Source organism: Antennarius striatus, chromosome 12, assembly GCF_040054535.1.
Source record: "Antennarius striatus isolate MH-2024 chromosome 12, ASM4005453v1, whole genome shotgun sequence".
NCBI lineage: Eukaryota > Metazoa > Chordata > Actinopteri > Lophiiformes > Antennariidae > Antennarius > Antennarius striatus.
The window spans coordinates 17,370,161-17,390,444 of record NC_090787.1 but is presented as its reverse complement, the minus strand read 5'-3'; the positions used below and the strand labels follow the sequence as shown (position 1 = coordinate 17,390,444).

Here is a 20,284-nt window from a genome sequence, read left to right as displayed (position 1 = left end):
AGTTTATTTTTCAATTGCAAAGAGAATATTCTCGGCACTTTGTCTCATGGGAGATTACTTCCTGCAGAGTGCGAGGATGCACTTGCAGCACATGGATTTTATGCACATCAGAAGGCGGGGTTCACCTGGTATCACAACAGCTGCAAGATAGCAGGCAAGACAGTGGGTTACATTCAGGTGATGTCATGATGCCCCAATTATCTGAGAAGAAAGAGGAAGACGGCCTTGCAGACGGCCTGGCAAGAGGTGATAAGCAGACAGGTCATGAAAACTATCGTAGCTATACGCCAATTATCTAAGAAGATATACGCCAGTTATCAGAGAAGAAAGAGGAAGACGGCCTTGCAAGAGTTTCTGCTCGACTAGCTGTGCAAGCAATTTAGCATAAGTCAGCAGTTCTAACTGTCACGTGATGTGACCTAAGATGAACTTTAAGCTCAGTAACTTTCCACAGCAAAATAACATAAAAAGATATAATTCCAACATAACATAAAAAGATATAATTCCAACAATCCCCCTTTTGGACTCGAAAGAGTCCAACACCTAAAATTAAATGTAGAAAATCTGTAGAGCAAAACCTGCTGCCGGGAGAGAACCTTCCGCAGGGTTCCATAACACTAGCATGACATTGAGATGTTGGGAAAAATAGGGGTTTAATGGACAGAGTTAAAGGATTACTTGTGGGGGAGTAATCCCTTTGCAGAGAAAAGAAGGAGCCCAATCCAGAAGTGGGGGGCTGGAACCCATGTTCTGTGGAATACCAAACAGAGGACCAAGAAGCACACCACGGGTCATTAAGGGAGTTGTCACTGTGACCGCAGATGTAAACATCATAGTGTCGCCATGGTGCGCCAGGACCCCTGCAGTTAATTACTTTGCAGAGATCAAAGGTATAAGAAGCTGTAGCCCCCTCAGTGTAGCTAAGCGTTAACCCACCATACTGTTGTAAACATTTGTCAGGAGAGGATGCAGCAGTGACAGCCAAAAGACTAAAAACAAGGAAATACAGCATGTTTTTTTTTTGTTTTTGTTTTTTAGACTGAAGATAACGGTTGTTGCTTGTAGAGAGGGAGGTCTTGCACCTTTTCCTCTGGGTTGACCCCTCTGGATACTGGCTCGTCCGGACGCTGGTTGAGAGCGATGCTCGGGAACGCTGCACCGTGACCGCTGGGGTCTCTTCAAAAGCTTAGGTCAGTTACTGAACGTAATTGCCTGCTCTCGGGTTGCTTTGTGACTTTACGCCACGTTGAACAACCACTCACTCGATGTCCTCAGTTGGAGCCGTTGCTCGATGTCCTCAGTTGGGGCGGATGCCCTAGTGGTCGTCACCACTATTAGCAGCTTTTGGAGAGGGGAGAGCGACTCCCGTTGGGGTCTTTGCAGGCCTGGTGGACGTCAGATGAAACCACGTGTCCCCTCTTCCTAGAAGCCGAACTGCGGTTCCGGTTCTCTCAATGACTTGATGGGGACCTGTCCACCTAGGTTCAGACCATTTTCGTTTGATTACTCTCAGCCACACCCATTCACACACATTCACACTTTTTGGTGGTTTCTCCTGTGGTTCTGTGAGATGGGAAAAATTGACTGTTAGTTCGCGGAGGCCTTTTGGGCCTTGGAATCCGGGAACTGGTTCCAATGGAGCTGTGGGAGCTGGAAAAGGTCTGTTAGTGTGTGCCTCAAATGGGGTCCAACCTGTGGATGAATTCAATGACATTCTGACATTCAACAGAGCCACAGGGAGGGCCTGTAGCCAATTCATCTTTGACGAGGCCATGGATTTTGACAATTTTTCTTTGATGTTGCGATTCATTCGTTCGACCTTTCCCTGTGACTGAGGGTGATACACAGCGCCAAAAGTGTGTCTCAATCCCAACATACTTTCCACCTGTTGTAGATGTTTGTTTTTGAAATGAGTTCCATTGTCTGACCTGATTTTTCTCGGAAAACCATGAGTTGGAATGTAATGGTTAACCAAATGTTTCACTACAGAAGCTGCTGTCTCTGCTCTGCATGGATAAGCCTCAGGCCATCCTGAAAAAGAGTCAACAATCACTAACAGGTATCGATACCCATTAACCGATTGGATCATGTCGGTAAAATCCATTGAAATTACCTGACCAGGTGCTGTCACTTCCTGGTCCTGCACCCCTGGAGGTGGTTTAGTTGTTGGCAGGCAATTATGCCTATTGCAAACACTGCAGTCCTGCAGTTCACTTTTCACAATTGTTCTCATGAACGGATGCCACCAGCCACAGAGACGTCTCAGTGTTTCGTCCGTGCCTACGTGGCATGGTCCATGGGCTTCTTGAATCAAAACTTTCAATTGTTTTTGAGGCGGCACAGGTTTACCTTCTTTGTTCCAGATTCCTTCATCATTCTTTTCACCCCCTTTTGCCTTCCACAAACTCCTTTCTTCTGGGCTAGCTTTCACCTGCCACTCTCGGATCACATCATTCGTTATTTTGCAATCAATTTCTTTGTCACTCACCGAGAGTTGGAGTGCTGGCTGATAACCTGCCACCTTTTTAGCAGCTGCATCTGCTGCGGCGTTTCCATTTGCAATCAGGTCATTTTTTCTGGAATGACCTGGACACTTGATAACAGCAACAGCTTTTGGCAACATCAGCATTTCCTGGAGATGCATTACCTCTTTCAGGTGTTTAATTGGACTTCCTGTTGCTGTCTGATAATTGTTCCGTTGCCATTCACTTAATGCAGTATGTACAACCAAATGAGCATAAGCAGAATCAGTGTAGATATTTACAGTTTGGTCTTTTGCGAGTCCTAGAGCTTCTGCGACTGCTAGGATTTCAGCTCTCTGTGCTGACTGTGGTCCGTCCAGTCTGACTTCCTTAACTGTCTCAAAATCGTCGTTTTGATGTTGAACTATGGCAAAACCTGATTGCAGGCCATCCATGCCTTTAAAACAACATCCGTCGGTGAACAACGTCATGTCGGGGTTAGTCAATGGCTGTTCGTACAAGTCATCTCTGAGTTTTGTGTCGTCTTGGACTTTTTCTGTACAAAAGTGTGGGGTACCTTCAATCAGACCATCAGCCATATTGATCCCTTCATGGATGAAGATGATGTGTGGTTGAGTGATGACCGATTCAATCTTGCGTTGGCGTCCTCCAGTCATGGTGAAGAATTGGCTTGTGATGTATTGGACAGTGCTGTGTCCAGTTCTGATGGTCAGTGGATGATGAAGTACCACGTGGGCAGTTTTCTGGACCAACCTAGCTAGTGCTGAGGCAAAAGATGAACAGGGCGTTTGGCGTTTTTCATAATTGTCCAATGGTGTTGAGACATACATACAGACGTTTCGTTCTCCTCTATCCCCCTTTTGAAAAAGCACAGCAGAAACACTGCTTGCTTTTTCAGCCACATCGAGGAAAAACATCTTATTGTAGTCAGGAATGGAAAGAGATGTAGCAGAGGCCAAACATGCCTTAAGGTGAGAAAAGGCAGCATCAGCGTCCGGAGTCCAGGCCAAAGCGGCTGAAAGGTTCCGCATGCCGACTTCCTTGACCATAGCACGGAGAGGATGCGTGCACTCTGAGAAGTCAACAACATGATGGCGAGAGTAGTTACACAACCCCAGAAAAGCTAGCATTTGCTTCACGGTAGATGGACGAGCAGAGTGTAAAATGTCTTCTCTGTGCGAGGAGGAGAGGCCTGTGCCCATCCGGGATACACAGCGACCAAGGAAAGAGACTTGAGTTCTGGCAACTTGAATTTTGGATTTAGAAACTTTAAGGCCTACTTCATGGAGACGAAGGAGCAGAGAGTGAGTCGTGTCCAGACAGGATTGCTCTGATGGAGCCGCAACCAGGAGGTCATCGACGTACTGGACGAGGAGCACACCGGGCGGAAGAGACAAAGGTTTCAGAAGCTCACGAAGATGGACGTTGAAGAGACCAGGAGAAAGGAGGAACCCCATGGGCAGACAGTTGTAGGAGTATCTCCTTCCATCCCAGGTGAAGGCCAGATAAGGTTTCATGGATGGATGAAGAGGAATACTGAAAAAAGCATTAGCCAAGTCGATGACAGTGAAGTGAGTGTGAGAGGGCGACAACAGTGAGAGTGCAGCATGAGGGTTCGGGACCGGAAGGGTGGGAGTGGTGACTGCAGCATTTATAGCTCTCAAATCATGGACCATCCTCCATTTGCCTGTACCTTTCTTTTCTACAGGGAGAATGGGTGTATTAAAAGGAGAGCTTTCAATTAGAGCAAGCACACCAGCTTCAAGCAACCCGTTTATGGTCTCAGTTACACCGGCCTTACCCTTCGCAGGAACCGGATATTGAGGAACCCAAATGGGACCCGGTTTCATTTGAAACGTGACTGGCGTGACGTCACAACGACCGACATCCGTAGGACCCTGGGTCCAGAGGGAGTCGGGAAGAGAGTCAATCAGCGCAGGTGCCAAATCGCTGTCGGATGTTTCTCTGCCATGGTGCCTGTCCAGGACGCTGTGTTCTAGGACGGAAGGGATCACAAATTCTGGAGACAAAATGCGATATGAGTCAAGAGATGCAGAATAGTGCAAACCAGAGTAGAATGTCGGCTTCCAATCATCAGCATCGATGCAAGCTTTCACGAAGGGACCCAGATCTTTCTGTGTGTGTTTTGGGGAGACAGCCAAGGAGACATGAGGATAGCAAGGCGGCATCGAAGGATCTGGAGGATCATCCATACGATACCACTTCTGCTGTTCGGGCGTCAAGGATACGGCCCAAGCCACACCCTGAGGTCCTACGTAGAGATCTTGGAGAGAGAGATCCCACGGGAGTCCTTCCACCTCCTGGAAGGCTCCCAGGAAAATTGTGTCTTCCATTCTGTCATAATACAGAGTACAATGCAAAGCGTCAGAGACCAGATCATAGGGGCGTAGGTGACGGACCCAGGGCGACCACTTTGTCCAGAAAGTCTCAACAGGAGTCCACTGTCCAGCATCAGTGTCCATCACAACCCAAAAGATGTCAGCATACATGCACACCACAGCAACTTTGGCATGTACCGGAAACATGGTGTTGACGGGGTTGGTGGCAGACAGGCACAGTCGGGATGATCCATCCGGAAACATCAGTTGCAGGCCGTCGGCAGAACACTTTATCAAAGGACACAACTTGCACATTAAATCACGCCCTAAAAGATTGGCAGGGCTGGAGGGAGCCAGGATAAAGGAGTGAGTTAATAACTGGTTGTGTGCAGAAACCAAAATGGAGGAAGTCTTTGGCAGGGCAATTTCTTCACCCTTGAACCCAACTAAAGGAATTACGTCATTGGTGACATAGGCGCCAGGAGGAAGCCGTTGGATGGTGGAATAACGGGCACCAGTATCAACCATAAAAGGAGTTGACACTCCTCCTACCGTAATGGTGATCATAGGCTCCTGCATGCCTATGTCCGTGGGTTCAGGGCATCTTCATTGTGAGAACTGTTCACCAGGGGGCAGACGCTGGCGATTCGGGACGGGCGAACCTTGGTTGGAGTCCACTGGGCGGCGCTGTTGGTACTGCTGCCGATCTAGAGACTGCCACCGTCCCATGTCTCTGCCACGTCCACGAGGGCGTTGGAATCCACGACCACGCCCCCTAGGTGGGGGCCTCTCGGGGCAATCTTTGACCCAATGACCTTCTCTGCCACAGCGGAAACATACGTAACGTTGAGTGTCAGCCCCACCCCAAGATCGTGGCCCCGACTGATACATCATTCTATCTGCATCATCAGGTGGAAGAGCAGAGGCAGGAGAGGAAACAGAGTCCTCTTTCTTCTTGATGTCCTGGATCTGCCTGACGGTCAATTGAGAAACAGCAGTTTGATGTTTTTCTACCTTAGTATCTTTTCTTTGGCATGTCTCCTCAGAAAGTGTCTCAGGCAGGAACACCACCGGTCATCCGTCATTTCAGCCAGATCTGGTATGTTTTCCATGGCGGTAACCACTGTTTTGGGAATCCCCTTCAAAATGGAAGCTCGAAAGACTGAGTCATGGAAAGGCGAGGTATTATGTAGAAAACCTGTTTTAATGTGATATTCAGTTTTGGCCCGATCAACGTAAGTAGTCGCGTCCTCTCCAACTTTTGGAGTGAACACCATGTCATGGACAGCACACAGAGGCAAAGGGAAATGTGCGTTAAGACCTACGTCAATGCGGTCCAAATTTTCGTGGTCTAGAGGTTCATCTTTAGCCATACGACCCACCCCTGTTTCCTCTAGAACCTGTGGTAAGATAGACAAAGGACATACTTTAGTTAAAATCATTTGCATGTCACCACCACACAAGTCGTGGCCCATAGCCTGACGCTGCACGGATGCAAACCAATTGCGTCCCCCCGATGAAATAGGTGGCAATGTCTGAAGCATGGCATTGAGATCTGCTGCAGGGAAAGGGCGGTAGACGGCAACACGCCGTCCGGAGTTGGGGTCCACTGTATCCATCAATGGAGCTTGTACAGCGGCTCTGGATCGAGTCACAGGTCCCTCTGAGGTGGGCTGACAGGGAGGCGGGGTTGGAGGCCGGGGAGGGAGAGAAGGGAGGGGAAGAGCGGAGACGGGAGGTTCCGCTGCTGGAGGCCGGGGAGGGAGAGAAGGGAGGGGAAGAGCGGAGACGGGAGGTTCCACTCGGGAAGAGAGGCGACAGAGCTGTTCCTGAAGTGCAGCCACCTGTTTCTGTAAAGTGGAATGTTGTTCGTTGTCAAATGATACCTCATGATGTTTGAGTGACGTCTTGAAGTGTTCCTCCGCTTCTTGTTCTGCTTGTAGGACCCTCTGACGGAGTTCGTCTCTGACGCTGCGGGAGGCATTCCCTCTGCGCAGCAGCTCCGTCTTGAACTCACTCAGGGCAAGCCTCAGGTCCGGATAAGTTTTACTGGTCCTGAGGATTTCTTCAAACTCATCTTTAAGCTGTTTGTTAGCTCGTTCACAGGGCGCGGCCATGATTCTGACATGTTCCGGTACCACTTTACCTTCAGTCGCGGGTGTGGGCGCGGATGGGGCGGTCTGATCCATGTGCAGTTTCCCGCTGGTGATGTTCCAGACTGGTGCCTGGAAGTATAGTGACGGCGGGTCTGGTCTGGTCTGAGTCAGAGTCAGAGTCTGTTGTAATTCTGCATAAGGATTACTGGCAAACGGGTTAGTTTTGGAAAAAACAGATGCAAAATTCTCCCCCAGATAAGGAGGCGGGTCAGGATTATTCCACGCACACTTTTCTTTGACCTCTTGTCTACTTACTCTGACTGATCCTCCCATTGACAGCAATCGTACATGTGACTTAACTTTTTCCACCTTTACATATGACTCTCGTGCCCGCCTTCCTGGAATACTGATTCTATTTGTTGCAGAGACAGTTGTGGCCAGTACATTTAACTTTTTAATGCATGCTTTTTCAACCTCTTTCATCAGTAAGACGAATGATTTTTTGGATGTTAGCGGTGGTAACCATCCTTTTTTACAGCAATCTTCAAACCAATCTTTCATTTCAGACTCCGTCTTACTGCGGATCTTTGTGGGCAGTCCCTCGGATGCCACTAAAATAGCAATTTTTGCTTGATTTTCTAATGGTGCACCATCTGGGTCGTCTGGAATTAAGTTCCAGTTGAACCAGTCTGTTTCCCGATCGAATTCACCTTCCATTGTAAATTCTATTAGGCCTTTTCCCAATTTAGTTAAGAAAATTCGGCGTCGTTTCCTCCGAGAACCTCAACACGGAACTCAGTATCACTCGACCCACGATCCCGGATCGTTTCACTAATATTCCCAGACGGGCGTCCCAGACGCAAAATCTCTAGCGCGCAGGATGTCCCAGACAATCCTCTCAGTCTACTCAGTTATGGAAGAATTTACCAGACGTTTTTAGCCAATAGTTTGCTTTAACCTCTACAGCCTAATGTCATCAGCTGGGGCAACCCCACAAACTCTTTGAGCAACCGCAGCATTAAAACAACTAGGTTTGAACGTCTGTAAACCTAGTTGAGTGTTCTTACTGTAAGAATAATTTAGGTGTAAGAACCACCAGACGCTGACACAAAGTATAATTAAAAGACCGATCAATCCAAACAGCGTCCGGTTCGACATTCACAAAAAGACGTCTATTAAATCAAATCACTGGTGTTCGAGTCAATGATTCTAGAACGTTTTCCAAATAGGGAAAGACAGATTTTAACCTTATACTGACAGGCAGAGACAAGGCCCTAAGAGGCAAAGTTCCTCTTACCTTACAAGTCGGGGTACCCTTTGGAGTTGTCTCTGTCCGGCAGGAGTCCAGCCAAGATCACGTCGGGGTCACCAAATGTTGAAGTGGAGCCAAATAATATGGTCCTAAAGACCCTTGGTCCTCCAGCTTCGTGTTCGTTTTCTCTTGGTTGTGGACAATTTCTGAACAGAGTTAAATAAACAAAACACTCAGTGAAATGTCGAAGCTTCAAAGTTTATTTTTCAATTGCAAAGAGAATATTCTCGGCACTTTGTCTCATGGGAGATTACTTCCTGCAGAGTGCGAGGATGCACTTGCAGCACATGGATTTTATGCACATCAGAAGGCGGGGTTCACCTGGTATCACAACAGCTGCAAGATAGCAGGCAAGACAGTGGGTTACATTCAGGTGATGTCATGATGCCCCAATTATCTGAGAAGAAAGAGGAAGACGGCCTTGCAGACGGCCTGGCAAGAGGTGATAAGCAGACAGGTCATGAAAACTATCGTAGCTATACGCCAATTATCTAAGAAGATATACGCCAGTTATCAGAGAAGAAAGAGGAAGACGGCCTTGCAAGAGTTTCTGCTCGACTAGCTGTGCAAGCAATTTAGCATAAGTCAGCAGTTCTAACTGTCACGTGATGTGACCTAAGATGAACTTTAAGCTCAGTAACTTTCCACAGCAAAATAACATAAAAAGATATAATTCCAACATAACATAAAAAGATATAATTCCAACAACGGCAAGAACACAGATCAAGAAAAAAAAAACCTGTGTATGAACTCAACTGACTGTCATTTTACTTCATACTTTGATATATTTCATGCACAATATAACTGAATTGTCTTATTGAATCTGGATTGATCCATTGTGCAAACCATAATGTGCCATTCACCGACTCTTGTTTGTTGACGTCTGACATATATATTGGGACTTAAATGAATAGGGTTAGAAATCCAACATGCAGAGAGGGAGACAGATGTACCTTCAACTCTTCACTGGAATATGATTAAATTAAGCATGACAGCCATCGTAATCTGGATGTTGTGCTTTCAAATGTCACCACATGTGATAAAAGCATGCAGAAATGAAAATATATATACAGTATATTGATACGATATTTGGTGTGCATGATTTCATCATACAGCAACTCCAGCTTGTCCTTGGACATAATATCGAGGTGTACCACAAACCATGAAAGCTTAACTAGTAGTAGTTGTAAGTGATTTAAATGCAGCAGCTGACTCACAGAGCTTCTTCTCCTCCTCCCACCTGCACAGAGTAAAGAAATTCAAATAAACAAGTACCCCTCAGGGTAGCGCCAGCATGCAATGTTGCTTCTTGTGTCAGGCGTTGCCTTGTAGACAGAGCAAGAGAACATTTAGTTTGTGTTGTTGCGTTTTTTACAAACAGACAAAACACTTAAATAAGTCTGGTCTAAGCTGAAGCATGTGAAAAACAAAGGGTCTATTCATCGGCTTCTGGGAGAAAGGGATGAAACAGAAGTTGACGTGCGTGTGTGTGTCCACTGGTTCATCATCATGTTTGTATATGCTGGTTGTATTGTTCATTATTCCTGCCTGTTTGCTCTTGGTCCTGTCCCTCTGTCAATCTAAACATGTCAGCATTGATCTGGGCTGGACCTGAACAGTGTCTGCAGTTGTTTTCTATGTAATATTTGTTTTCCTCTTCTCTGTGGAATCATCTAGACATACGCAAAGGGTTAATGCAGATTAGATTTATGCTGCTGTGTGCAACATGTTACAGTATACCAATACCTTTCCAAATTAATTTGCAATTAATAACATACCAATCAAATATGTGAACGTACTGTAAACTCCATGTTCTTCCACAGTGCACAAGTGGATCATGATCAAGATTAGATTACATTACATTACTTTCAAATTTATTGTTATTGGAAGAGAGAGAGAGAGAGAGAGAGAGAGAGAGAGAGAGAGAGAGAGAGAGAGATTTGATTTGTTGTAAAATCATGTTTATTCATAAAAGCCAAATTACAAGGTAACCACAGCACAAAATCCAAAATTACAATAGTACTGTGCGTTTCCTGAACAAAGAAACAGAGAGAGAGTAAAAGAGAGAGAGGAGAGAGATGTATATGGGGGTTGCAGGGTTCAGAAGGTAGATTGCTGATGGGAATTAAGCTTCCTAAATCTCTTTGACCTACTACATGAATTTCTGTAGCGCCTCCTGGTGGGAAGGAGGGCAAACATACTCTTTGAGGAAGGAGGTGTTGAAAGAGATGCTAAAAGAAATGTGAAATAGTCAAAAATGATGTTGTGGAGACTGGGAATACAGATCACATGGAGGATGAAGCCCCTGTGCGTCACAACTTCTACATCTACCACAACTATTGTCCTCCACGGTGGACTTTGTGTGGATGTGTGATCAGTCTACAGAAGAGATGCTGTGCAGAAAGAAAGAATGTGTGCATCTTAAATCTCATCCCCACCAGGCGAAGTGACCACCTCAGCCGGAAGGAGTGTGTCAATCACTCAGATTACATAGATTTGTTCCGCCCCCACTCATGTGTGACGGCAGAAGCAACACACAAAGATGTGCACACAAACACTTACTCATGCTGCACTGTGCCAAGCCCTGCAATGGCCCATTTATTTATGGAGTTTAAAAAAGAAAGGAGAGAAAATCTCGGAGGACTTGAATTCTTGAGTTTTTACCAAAACACTGGAAGCGCATTAATCCACAGAGAGGAGGAAGAGTGGTTTGACCATAGGCCAGAATTATGCTTTTCATGACTACAAATCAGAAAAGATCACATTCGATTAGACAACATCGTTGCCAAGTGATTCGCACCTTTTCTGATTCTTATATATGAGCTTGTCCTCGTCTCGTGTGTGTGCAGTAGTTCTCATTGTGGCTCCAGGGGTCCGTCAGAGAGTTCCAGGTCACAATAATTACTTTAACAATATCACTGTTTGACTGGAGGGAAGAACACAGGGTTCTATAACATGATAGCTTGCAAATCATTCCCCTCATTGTTCCCATCCTGGTGAATAGAACTGCCAACCATCTGGTCCGACTCCAGTCGGCTTGACATCATAGCAAACGTTTTGGCTCAGAGACTGAAGGTAGGAACGCGTCTGCTATATATAAAATCACCCGGTCTCAAATCTCAGCCAGTGTTGTGTGTTAATTGTATTTGAAGTTGCGAATTTAAGCTACAGATGTAGTCGTAGGCTGTATGATGGGACTAGAGAAGGTATTTTATTTTAGCTCTTACGGTTTATTTCAGCTGTACAGTCAGGAAGGAAAAAGCTTAATGTATGTTTAGCATAAGATGAAGGTGTGACGTGAGTATGGACTGGTAAATAGAGGTCCATATGGTGTTTAGATCAGTGTTCCATTAACTTATACCCTATAACACAGCAACAAAGAAACATTTCTCCACACAGGGACACTAACAAGACCAATAGACTCATCTGCAAAACCGTTGACAAGCCAAATTTAATGGAAACCTTCTCAATAATCAAAACTGCAAATTATATTCCAAAAATTCACAGTTGCTCATATCTGACCTTGGAAAATAGCAGCGGACAAAACTGCGATTGATTCCTTCATTAATTTGAAGGATGAATTTTTTAAAACTTTTAAACCATGGCAGACAAGATATCCTTAAAGTGCTCTGAAAAAATGGAAATTAGAAACTTGAAATTGAAAGCTTTTCCTGTTGAACTTTGCACGTTGAAGTATTTGTAAAGAACAGATGGGCTGAGACAAAGGGAATCACTTGGAATAAAAAGTTTTGGGGCTAAGTTTTTTTTTTTAACAGCGATCGCTACTTTCCACTGCAGTGGCCCAAGCGATCGTGTTGCATCAAAATAGTTTGGGTGAAGTAACAAGGAGTGTTTCAAGGAGTGTTGCGCTTGGATTAAAATGGGACAGCGTGATGCCTTAAACAATTTCCTGTGCTTTCCGGGGAGCTCAGTGGAGACGTCCTCTCCAGGCAGCAGCTGCCTTGTGGGTAATTGATCTGTGGGATAAACTAACAGCACGGGGGAGATTTATAAGCAGAGTAAAAGGGAAGAGCTGTATCTGCCTCACACACAAACACACACAGAAAGAGAGAGATCCACAGCTCTATGCTATGTCATTTGCACAGTGTGGCTACTTTTAACACTTTCTACACAAGTTATGAAATGCAAAAGCACTGCTGCACCACATCTGCATGCCTGGGTTGCGTGTCAGTGTGTATCATCACAGGACGTTCCTGTTTTGTAGGTACAGCATGCAGCCTTTGTAGAGCCCGACTGTGCACAAATACCAAGTTGAGAGTGGCTGTTGAACTTTGGAAATGTCAGCCGCTGCTCCTCAACAGACAGCGCTATCAGTTTATTCCTGTGTGTCCTCCCATCCTCTTTCCCTCCCCCTGCACGCCTTAAAAAACTTTGCTCGTGCTCAGAGTGACCTACCGAAATCTTTTGAAGCTGTGTCTCTGTGCGGCAGGCGAACAGATGACACGTGGCTTTGTTTCATACATAAAAAATAACCTTCCTGTGAGGATGCATGTGTCTCCGGTCTTGGATTGGTTGTCTGATGAAAAGGTGAATGGAGTACGCTGGGTTCAAAGTTCGTCACGAATATAAATGGAAACCCCAGTATACTGTAATATGATCCACTGGAGAGGATTTGCTTCTAGAGTGGAATCTGTGAGGCTGTGGTTAAATTGTGTAGGTTGGATTTCTTCCCTTGCAGCACACTGTCAGGAGCTGTCCGTGATGCTGAGGGATGCTAAGAGGAATTAATGAATACACACCCCACACCGGCACAATTTATTTTACACCCCTGCTCATAAATCCGGCTGTGAAACCCCCGGAAAAAGCATCTCTTCCTGCCTTTTCAGCAGTGAAGATCTGGCTTGAGTGGTTGGAAAGTGGGCCTCTTCACGCCGGCGCTCATCAGCTCCCGCCGGCGCCGCGTCTGACATCCGGCTTTCTCTTTCCTACCGAAGCTGTTGAATCTCAAATCTCACACAATTATACCATTAGCATCGTGAAAATGGATTTGAAGGGAATTTATTTCATCGATGCATTCACCTCTTCCTCCCCTCTCGGTGCAACCCCTTCTCCAAGAGATGATCAATCAATTCGTTGAGTGACCCTATTGGTTCCTCAGTGGAAATTACTTCTTCTACCATCAACTCCCAGCAAACTGCAGCTGTTGACCATTGACCTTCCCTCATAACAACAGCTCTAAATAAAATAGTGTTACTGTCAGCCTCTCTTATTCTTTTGTCGTCTCTTCTCTCATTGAGTCTCGGGGGGGGCTTTAGCTGGCTCTTGAGTGCCCTCATGTGTTCATTACTGTTTGTTTGCCTTCAGATGGGGTGTGCTGCGCAGACATGAGAAAAAATTAGGACGCCTCCTTCATTCAGTGCTTTATTAAGATGTCCATTCTTGTTTTTCTTTATCTCTGGAGAAGAAAGTGATTTAAATGCAGATAAACAACAAAAATTAACCTTGTTTTTTCATGAAATGAAAGCGTAGTCTTGAGGAAAAAGTTAGCACACTCCACAGTGAGATGTTTGAGGGGTTTCAAGTCATCGGACAGCATCCAAACTGAATTAAGATCTGGGTTTTGACTCAGCCATTCTGGGACTTTCCACTCCTTAGAGGATTCACTCGTATGTTTTGGGTTATTGTCATGTTTTAGGGTTCAGTTCCACTTCAGCTTTAACATTTTTACTGTTGGGTTCACATGTTCCTCAAGCATCTTCAGTAGAATTCATGATGGATGGTGGATGATGGTGAGCTGCTGCAGCAAAGCGTCCCTAAAACCACGACGCGTCCACCTCTGAGCTTAACAGCCGCTGTGGTTTTGTTCCTGGAGGGCTTTTATTGGTTTTAATCAAACACGTCTGTCCTGGTTAAACTTGTACATCCTCTTTCTGATATCAAAGGGCACTAGAGCCTGCAGCAGGTTCCTTGGTGATGTTTTAGGGGCGTGGGGGGCTTGTTTTTTAGCATCGCAGGGTGAACTTGCTTGAATAGTTTTGAATGTCTCGCACTTGTAGCCTGTTTTCCAGATTGTGGATTGGCTTCATTCATATTCTTCACGGATCTTTCTTTAATCCTTTACAAACTCATAAGCCTCTACAAGCTTCTTTCTGAAGGCCTCAGAGATCCCTCTCGCTCTTTGTGTAGTTTGAAAAACTACACAAAATTTCACTGTAAATGTCCCCAACAAATAACCTGTGCTACTTTCACTGTCGCTGACTTTAAGATTGACCAATGATACGGTAAAGTATTTGACGATGTGTCATCTCTTCGTCTTTGGCAGGAAGTGCGTTGAACCTGACGTGCCGGGCGTTCTTCGGTTACGGCGGCGACGTCAGCCCAGTGGTCTACTGGATGAAGGGGGAGAAGTTCATAGAGGATCTGGACGAGGAGAGAGTCCAGGAAAGCGACATCAAGTAAGAACTCAAAGTCATTTTAATGTACGTAACAGTAATGAGGAGTTAAGAGCACACAGAGATACATTCACTGGTAAATAATGAAGGGCAACAGAAATGGCTGTTCATGGTTCAGCCCATTAATTTTATCAGTGTGACAACGAAGATCCCTGAAATGGAAGTTTGAATTAAAACCACATGAGAGATACTTTATAGTTCTAAATTGCTCCCATTTTCTCAAATCCACAAAACAACAACACATGAAAGCTTTTTAATACACAAACACGTGCAGCTTGTTGAAATAACCCAAAGGTTTGACAGCCTTTACCTGACAAAGAGCAAAAACGTCTCAGTAGACTGAATTCTGTGGCTCCAGTGAGGCTTCATTACAGCTTAATAGGTCATTGGTTCTAGTGCATTGTATTTTGCCATAGTTTTAAGTAGAGTATTCAGTATTGACCCACATCCAGACAAAAAAAAAAACATTTATGTACAATGAGAAAATAAAACTGTGTTCTTTGGTGGCTGCTTGCTTTTAAAAGTTATTTGTTCTGCAGCTGGCTCAGATCAGGGACGTTAGCGTCCACAAGGACCACAACAAACAGAGTTATTGTGTGCAACTGCATCGTCAGCTCTCAGATAACTGAATTAATCATGCTAATCTGTCAAATGCAAGCACATTTCACATCTCTGGAATATGATTTCACTCTAAAAATGGTAGGTAATGTGGTTATAATGTCAGGTACATTACTGCCCTTTAAGTTAATGGTATTCATCAGCTGTCTTCACTGTCTACCGATCACTGAGGTATAAAAGAGTCAAAAAAATGAAAGATAATAAAATGAAACCATTTTGAATTCATTTATGAACTTCTAGAATTGTTTCATGAGTTTAACTTAATAGGTTACAGTTGCAGTGAAGAGACGAGAGGTTTTTTTTTCCTCCTGCCATTTATAAATGTTCAAAAAAATTTGAGTTGAGTTGTTCATTTTGTTACATTTTTAACGGTTTTGTTTATTTTTAAAAGAAAAAGAAATAAGTCGCAACATTAGATTTAAAATTTTATCATCAGTTTTCCTTTAAAAGCAAGCATCTCTATGCTTTTGTCTCTTCTAAAGTTTGGTATGGCTGCTTTATGCTTTTGCACTGTATGAAAATGTGAAATATCAGTTTAACTAAAGGAAGGCATCTTTTGTGTCCATTATTGACCTGAAAAAAACTGTCTCTAACCAACCCTACCTTTCTATTTTCCATTTTAAAAGTTTCCCAACATACTTTAATTTTGTTGCTTAAAGTACTTTTAAAACAAACCCAGATCCGTGTCTCAATCCTAGTGGTTGGAGATGAACAAGTTCATTTCTTGGTCCATGTGGATGTTTCCCTTTAGTGCTGTTTGGAGAGGCTGCAGCTCTCGGGAGACAGCCCTGTCAGATGGTTAACAACCACCATTTTTCACACCACCGCCACATGCTATCTCCCTTGCTTGCACCCACACCTATAGCAACATGCAGATGGACCACTGGGAATGGAGGAGGTGGGTCACGATGGAAAGTGGAAGGTGCAGATGGGGAGGAAGCGAACACAGTGAGAAATATGGCAGAAGCCGCTGAGATGGAAAGTAAAGATACATTAATGACAGTGAGAAGCAAATCAGAAACAAATCTCGCTTAAAACCACAGCTCTCTTCTCCTCTGTCTCTGTGACGCCAGGCTACCGTCGCTCAAAGGCTGAGGGGTTAACCTTTCAATAATTCACACCAATATTTCATGCAGCAGATCAATAATGTATTTGGTTTGTGCACTCTCTGTTGCTGACGCTGCTACCATAAGCTTTTTCCACATATTGCCGGCACCCTCATCTTACTTCCATAAAGTCAGCCAGACATATGGACCAGAGGCGGGAAGCAATGGTGGAGAAGAAGAGGAGAAAACAGCACACGAACAAATCTGTGCTCACCCTGCAGCCAAATGTCTTTCAGCTGATTCAGAGGACTTGTTTCTAGGGGTTCGCTGCACGTCTTCATCCTGGCACCCACACATTTTTATCACCAAAGCATCAATTGCCAAACTTGAGCTCAGAGAAGAAGACTCATACCTCAGTATCCAAGATCCTGCAGGCGTTTATTTACCCAAAATCTGCACCTATTGATCCAGAGGAGCTCATTTCTATGGCAACCCAAAGCCCATAAATTCTAATTTGCACCAATGGGACGGGCCTGTTGTTGTTGTTGTTATCATGGCACGGATGACTTGACATTAGCATAACATGCAGAGATTAATAAATTAGCCCAACAAATGTGGTTCAGCATAATAATGAGGTTGATCGATACGCTATCGATCGATTCAGTTGGTGTTTTGCAGGTGTAGGTGGAACCGAATGCATAAAAGGAAGGAATGCGTTGGAAATTGATTTCTAAATGAGCAAACACAAAGGTTTTTACTAATCAGGGAGAAAGAAAGTTGAAAGTAAAGGCGCCTGTAGCTGGTTTCAGAACATATTTGTGACTCATTCATTTAGTTAGCTCCATATCGATCAACTTCATCAACCAACTTGAACAGTAAAAGGAGATTTAGAAAGAGGATTCATACTAATCTCAATCCATTCTCATCTGTATATCTGAGCCTCACCTGGACCTCAGAACCCCAAGTCCTCATCATCTCCATTTCTTTGAGGGCTTCGGTCTAGAATGTTATTCATCGGGTTGTGTGGCAGGGAGCTGTGTCGGCTCACATAGTCAGATAATTTGAAACTGGAGGCTTCGAAGTGGCCGCAACTCCCCGGAGAGACATGAATTATTCCCATGGCTTCCCCCCCCCGCCCCCCATCCACTCCCGCTGCACAACGAACTCAGCTGAAACTACAAATATCATCAGCTCTGCCTCAGCCTCTCTATGCAGACTCAATGATACACTCTCTTCTGACGCCAAGGCTCCCTCAACAAGCTTTCCTGATGTGGAGTTTTATCGACTCAAAGTCCGGGGAGGAGAGAGATACTTCAGAGAGCCAGTCGCTCTCCTAATCCCACTCCTCCCTTCTCAGCTCATAACTGTTAATAGCACACACTGTAGGTGATTCACACACACACACACACACACACACACACACATACAAACAGAGGAGAGCACTTTCTCATTTGCACTTGTTTTCTCCAAAGTGTGGTTTGTGCCGAAGGTGCTGTAAAAGTGGGCTAAGTGGTGTGTCTAAGGTATGAGGGAACATTATCTTCACATTCTCTCCTCCATCAGGCTCAACCAGCCCAGCGGCGGGGGGGGGACGCTCATTTACTTTATGGAATATTACTTTCGCTCCTTCTCTCAGTTACCATAGCATCCGCTATAAAAAGATTTTCTGATTGCCGGTATTTGACCCCCCCCCCCCACCCGCCTGCCGCACATTCGTAGGAAGAGCTCTTATTGATTTTCATTTTTCTTATGTTTAGACTGCAGAGAGAAATTAAATTAACATAGGAGGAAGCGTTCACTGTAGCACAAGTCGAGCTTGGAGCACTCGGGTGCTTCAGACCCTGTGACCTCGAACAGGATGGGTCTAAATTTAGTGACGACTGCTCGTACACACGTGCATCGATTGCATCCTTTTTTTAAATATATTCTCCAAGAATGAAGATGAATCTGAATTCAAAGGTATTCAGTGTCTGGTGTTTGTCTTGCAGGGTTGTGAGGGAGCATCTCGGCGAACAGGAAGTGGCCATCTCTTTGACTATTGGTTCTTTGGAGGAGGAGGACCTGGGAAATTACTCTTGTTATGTTGAAAATGGTAACGGCCGTCGCCAGGCGACCATCCAGCTGCTCAGGCGGGGTAAGGGGCTCTTCCACAGCTCCCGCTCTCACCACGTTTTGCATTTTATTTTAAAAAATATTCATCAATGACTTGTTTCCTTTCCATCTCTCAAGGAAAGATAAATGATGTGTGAAGTATGCAAAATTTGGGAGCATTTCATTTCATCAAAAAAGAAACATACTGTCTCTGATTTGATTCCCTCCAGGCTGATGAATCATAGGGGGGTTAAAGACAATAATGGATCAAATGACCATGTGTAATGCAAAAAGGGGTCATTCGTAGGGACAAACTCATCCAGTATTTTCACATGACTTCTTACAGCTCATTATTTTTGGTGTAACGTGTTTTCTCTTTCAACTTTTATCATTTCCAGAGACAGGTAGCAGCTTTTCAGAGGTAGAGCTCTAATAAATATGCTGCATCTGCAACCCACCCAGCCCCAGACAGAAAAGCCAGACAAAATTAGAGCAAAATACAGGCAAACCTCGGTTTCCTTCATTCCGGAAGGCTGTTTGATTAGCGATTTGTTCGAATTCCAAATACATTTTTCACATTACAAATAATGTAATGGTCTTAATCTGTTCCAAGACGCTAGAAAACTACTGTTTTTCAACATAATGTGTTATTTCATAATGCAATTTATATATCAAATTGTATATTAATGAAACATATCAAAGAAATATTAAAAAAAGAGCAAAAACGAGAAAGAAAGAAAAAAAAAACATCGACGTAATCAGGTTAGCCTAAGGTACGAGTTACCATCGTCTTTTGGACAGAAGTTTACGGTACCGTAACTCCTACCATAGGCAATGGAACACAAATTAAGTGAAAAGTTATTGAATACAGTAAACTAAAATAAAAAGCACATTACCGTCACGTTTTCTCTCGACTTTTCTCGCCTTTCCTCGCGCTTAGCGGCGAGAAAAAGGCGTTCGACTTTCAAATTTTGTTCAACTTCTAAGACAAAAAAATTTAGAATTTTTTGGTCGAATTCCAATTTGTTCGATGTGTAAAGCGTTCGAAAACCAAGGTTTGCTTGCGTCAACAACCAACCTATGTCAAAATTGAAGAAACTACAAGTCTGATGCTTCCTGCACCGGCGCCAGCAGCTGTGAATCTATTCTGACTCTCTAGCATGACTTGTCTGAAGCTCTTTTCATGCACTGGTTGTCACCCTGCAAAGAGAGGTAATTTAATGCCAGTTTAAACAGCAAATTGGTCCTTTTCCCAACAGGCCAATGCATTCAGCATACAATTACATTTTAAATCTTCAGCTGTCTGTCTTCACGCTTTAATCTTTGTCTCTGCCACCATATTTTGCAGATGCCCCAATTACTTTTGTCTTGTAGACTCTCGACGGTTCCATTTAACGTTCTCTGTCAAAACAGTGCTTGAAAAGAGAGGGATGCTAAAAAGGACTCGAGCTTCATCGCTCTCTGTCTCCCACATTTTTCCGCCGTTTATATCATTTTTCATGTCTTATAATATCAGCTGCAGGTCTTTGAATATCTCTTTACCCATCTCAGATGAAAGGGATTGAAAGAGGGAAGATAGAAAGGAAGTGGTGAGCGATGAAGCAGACACGGTTTACAGATTGCAGATTGAGTTGAAGATATTCTACATTGCAGCCTGTAGCTGGTTGATTAGAGTGTTAAAGTTAACCTCAGCTATATGTAGCATCATATTTACCATATGGACTTAACAATGGTTTTATTATGGTTTAATAATAAGACTTATATCAAACTTTTTGGAACAAAATATAAATGGAGGGGGCATGTTTTGAAATTTTCTTCAAAAGACGTGATGTTGTCTTGAAAGTTAAAAACAAAACAGTATATTTCGCACTATAAGGCACACATAA

At 44.2% G+C, this 20,284-nt stretch overlaps 1 protein-coding gene across 1 annotated transcript in view; it reads left to right on the top strand.

Annotated features, from left to right (window-relative positions):
• Positions 1-20,284, top strand: part of il1rapl1a (interleukin 1 receptor accessory protein-like 1a) — a 147,758-nt gene that overhangs the window by 119,865 nt on the left and 7,609 nt on the right. Inside the window, exons 6-7 of the mRNA XM_068328758.1 lie at positions 14,514-14,646; positions 18,296-18,441. Of these exons, the coding sequence (XP_068184859.1) occupies positions 14,514-14,646; positions 18,296-18,441 (279 nt within the window). The remainder of the gene's footprint in view (positions 1-14,513; positions 14,647-18,295; positions 18,442-20,284) is intronic.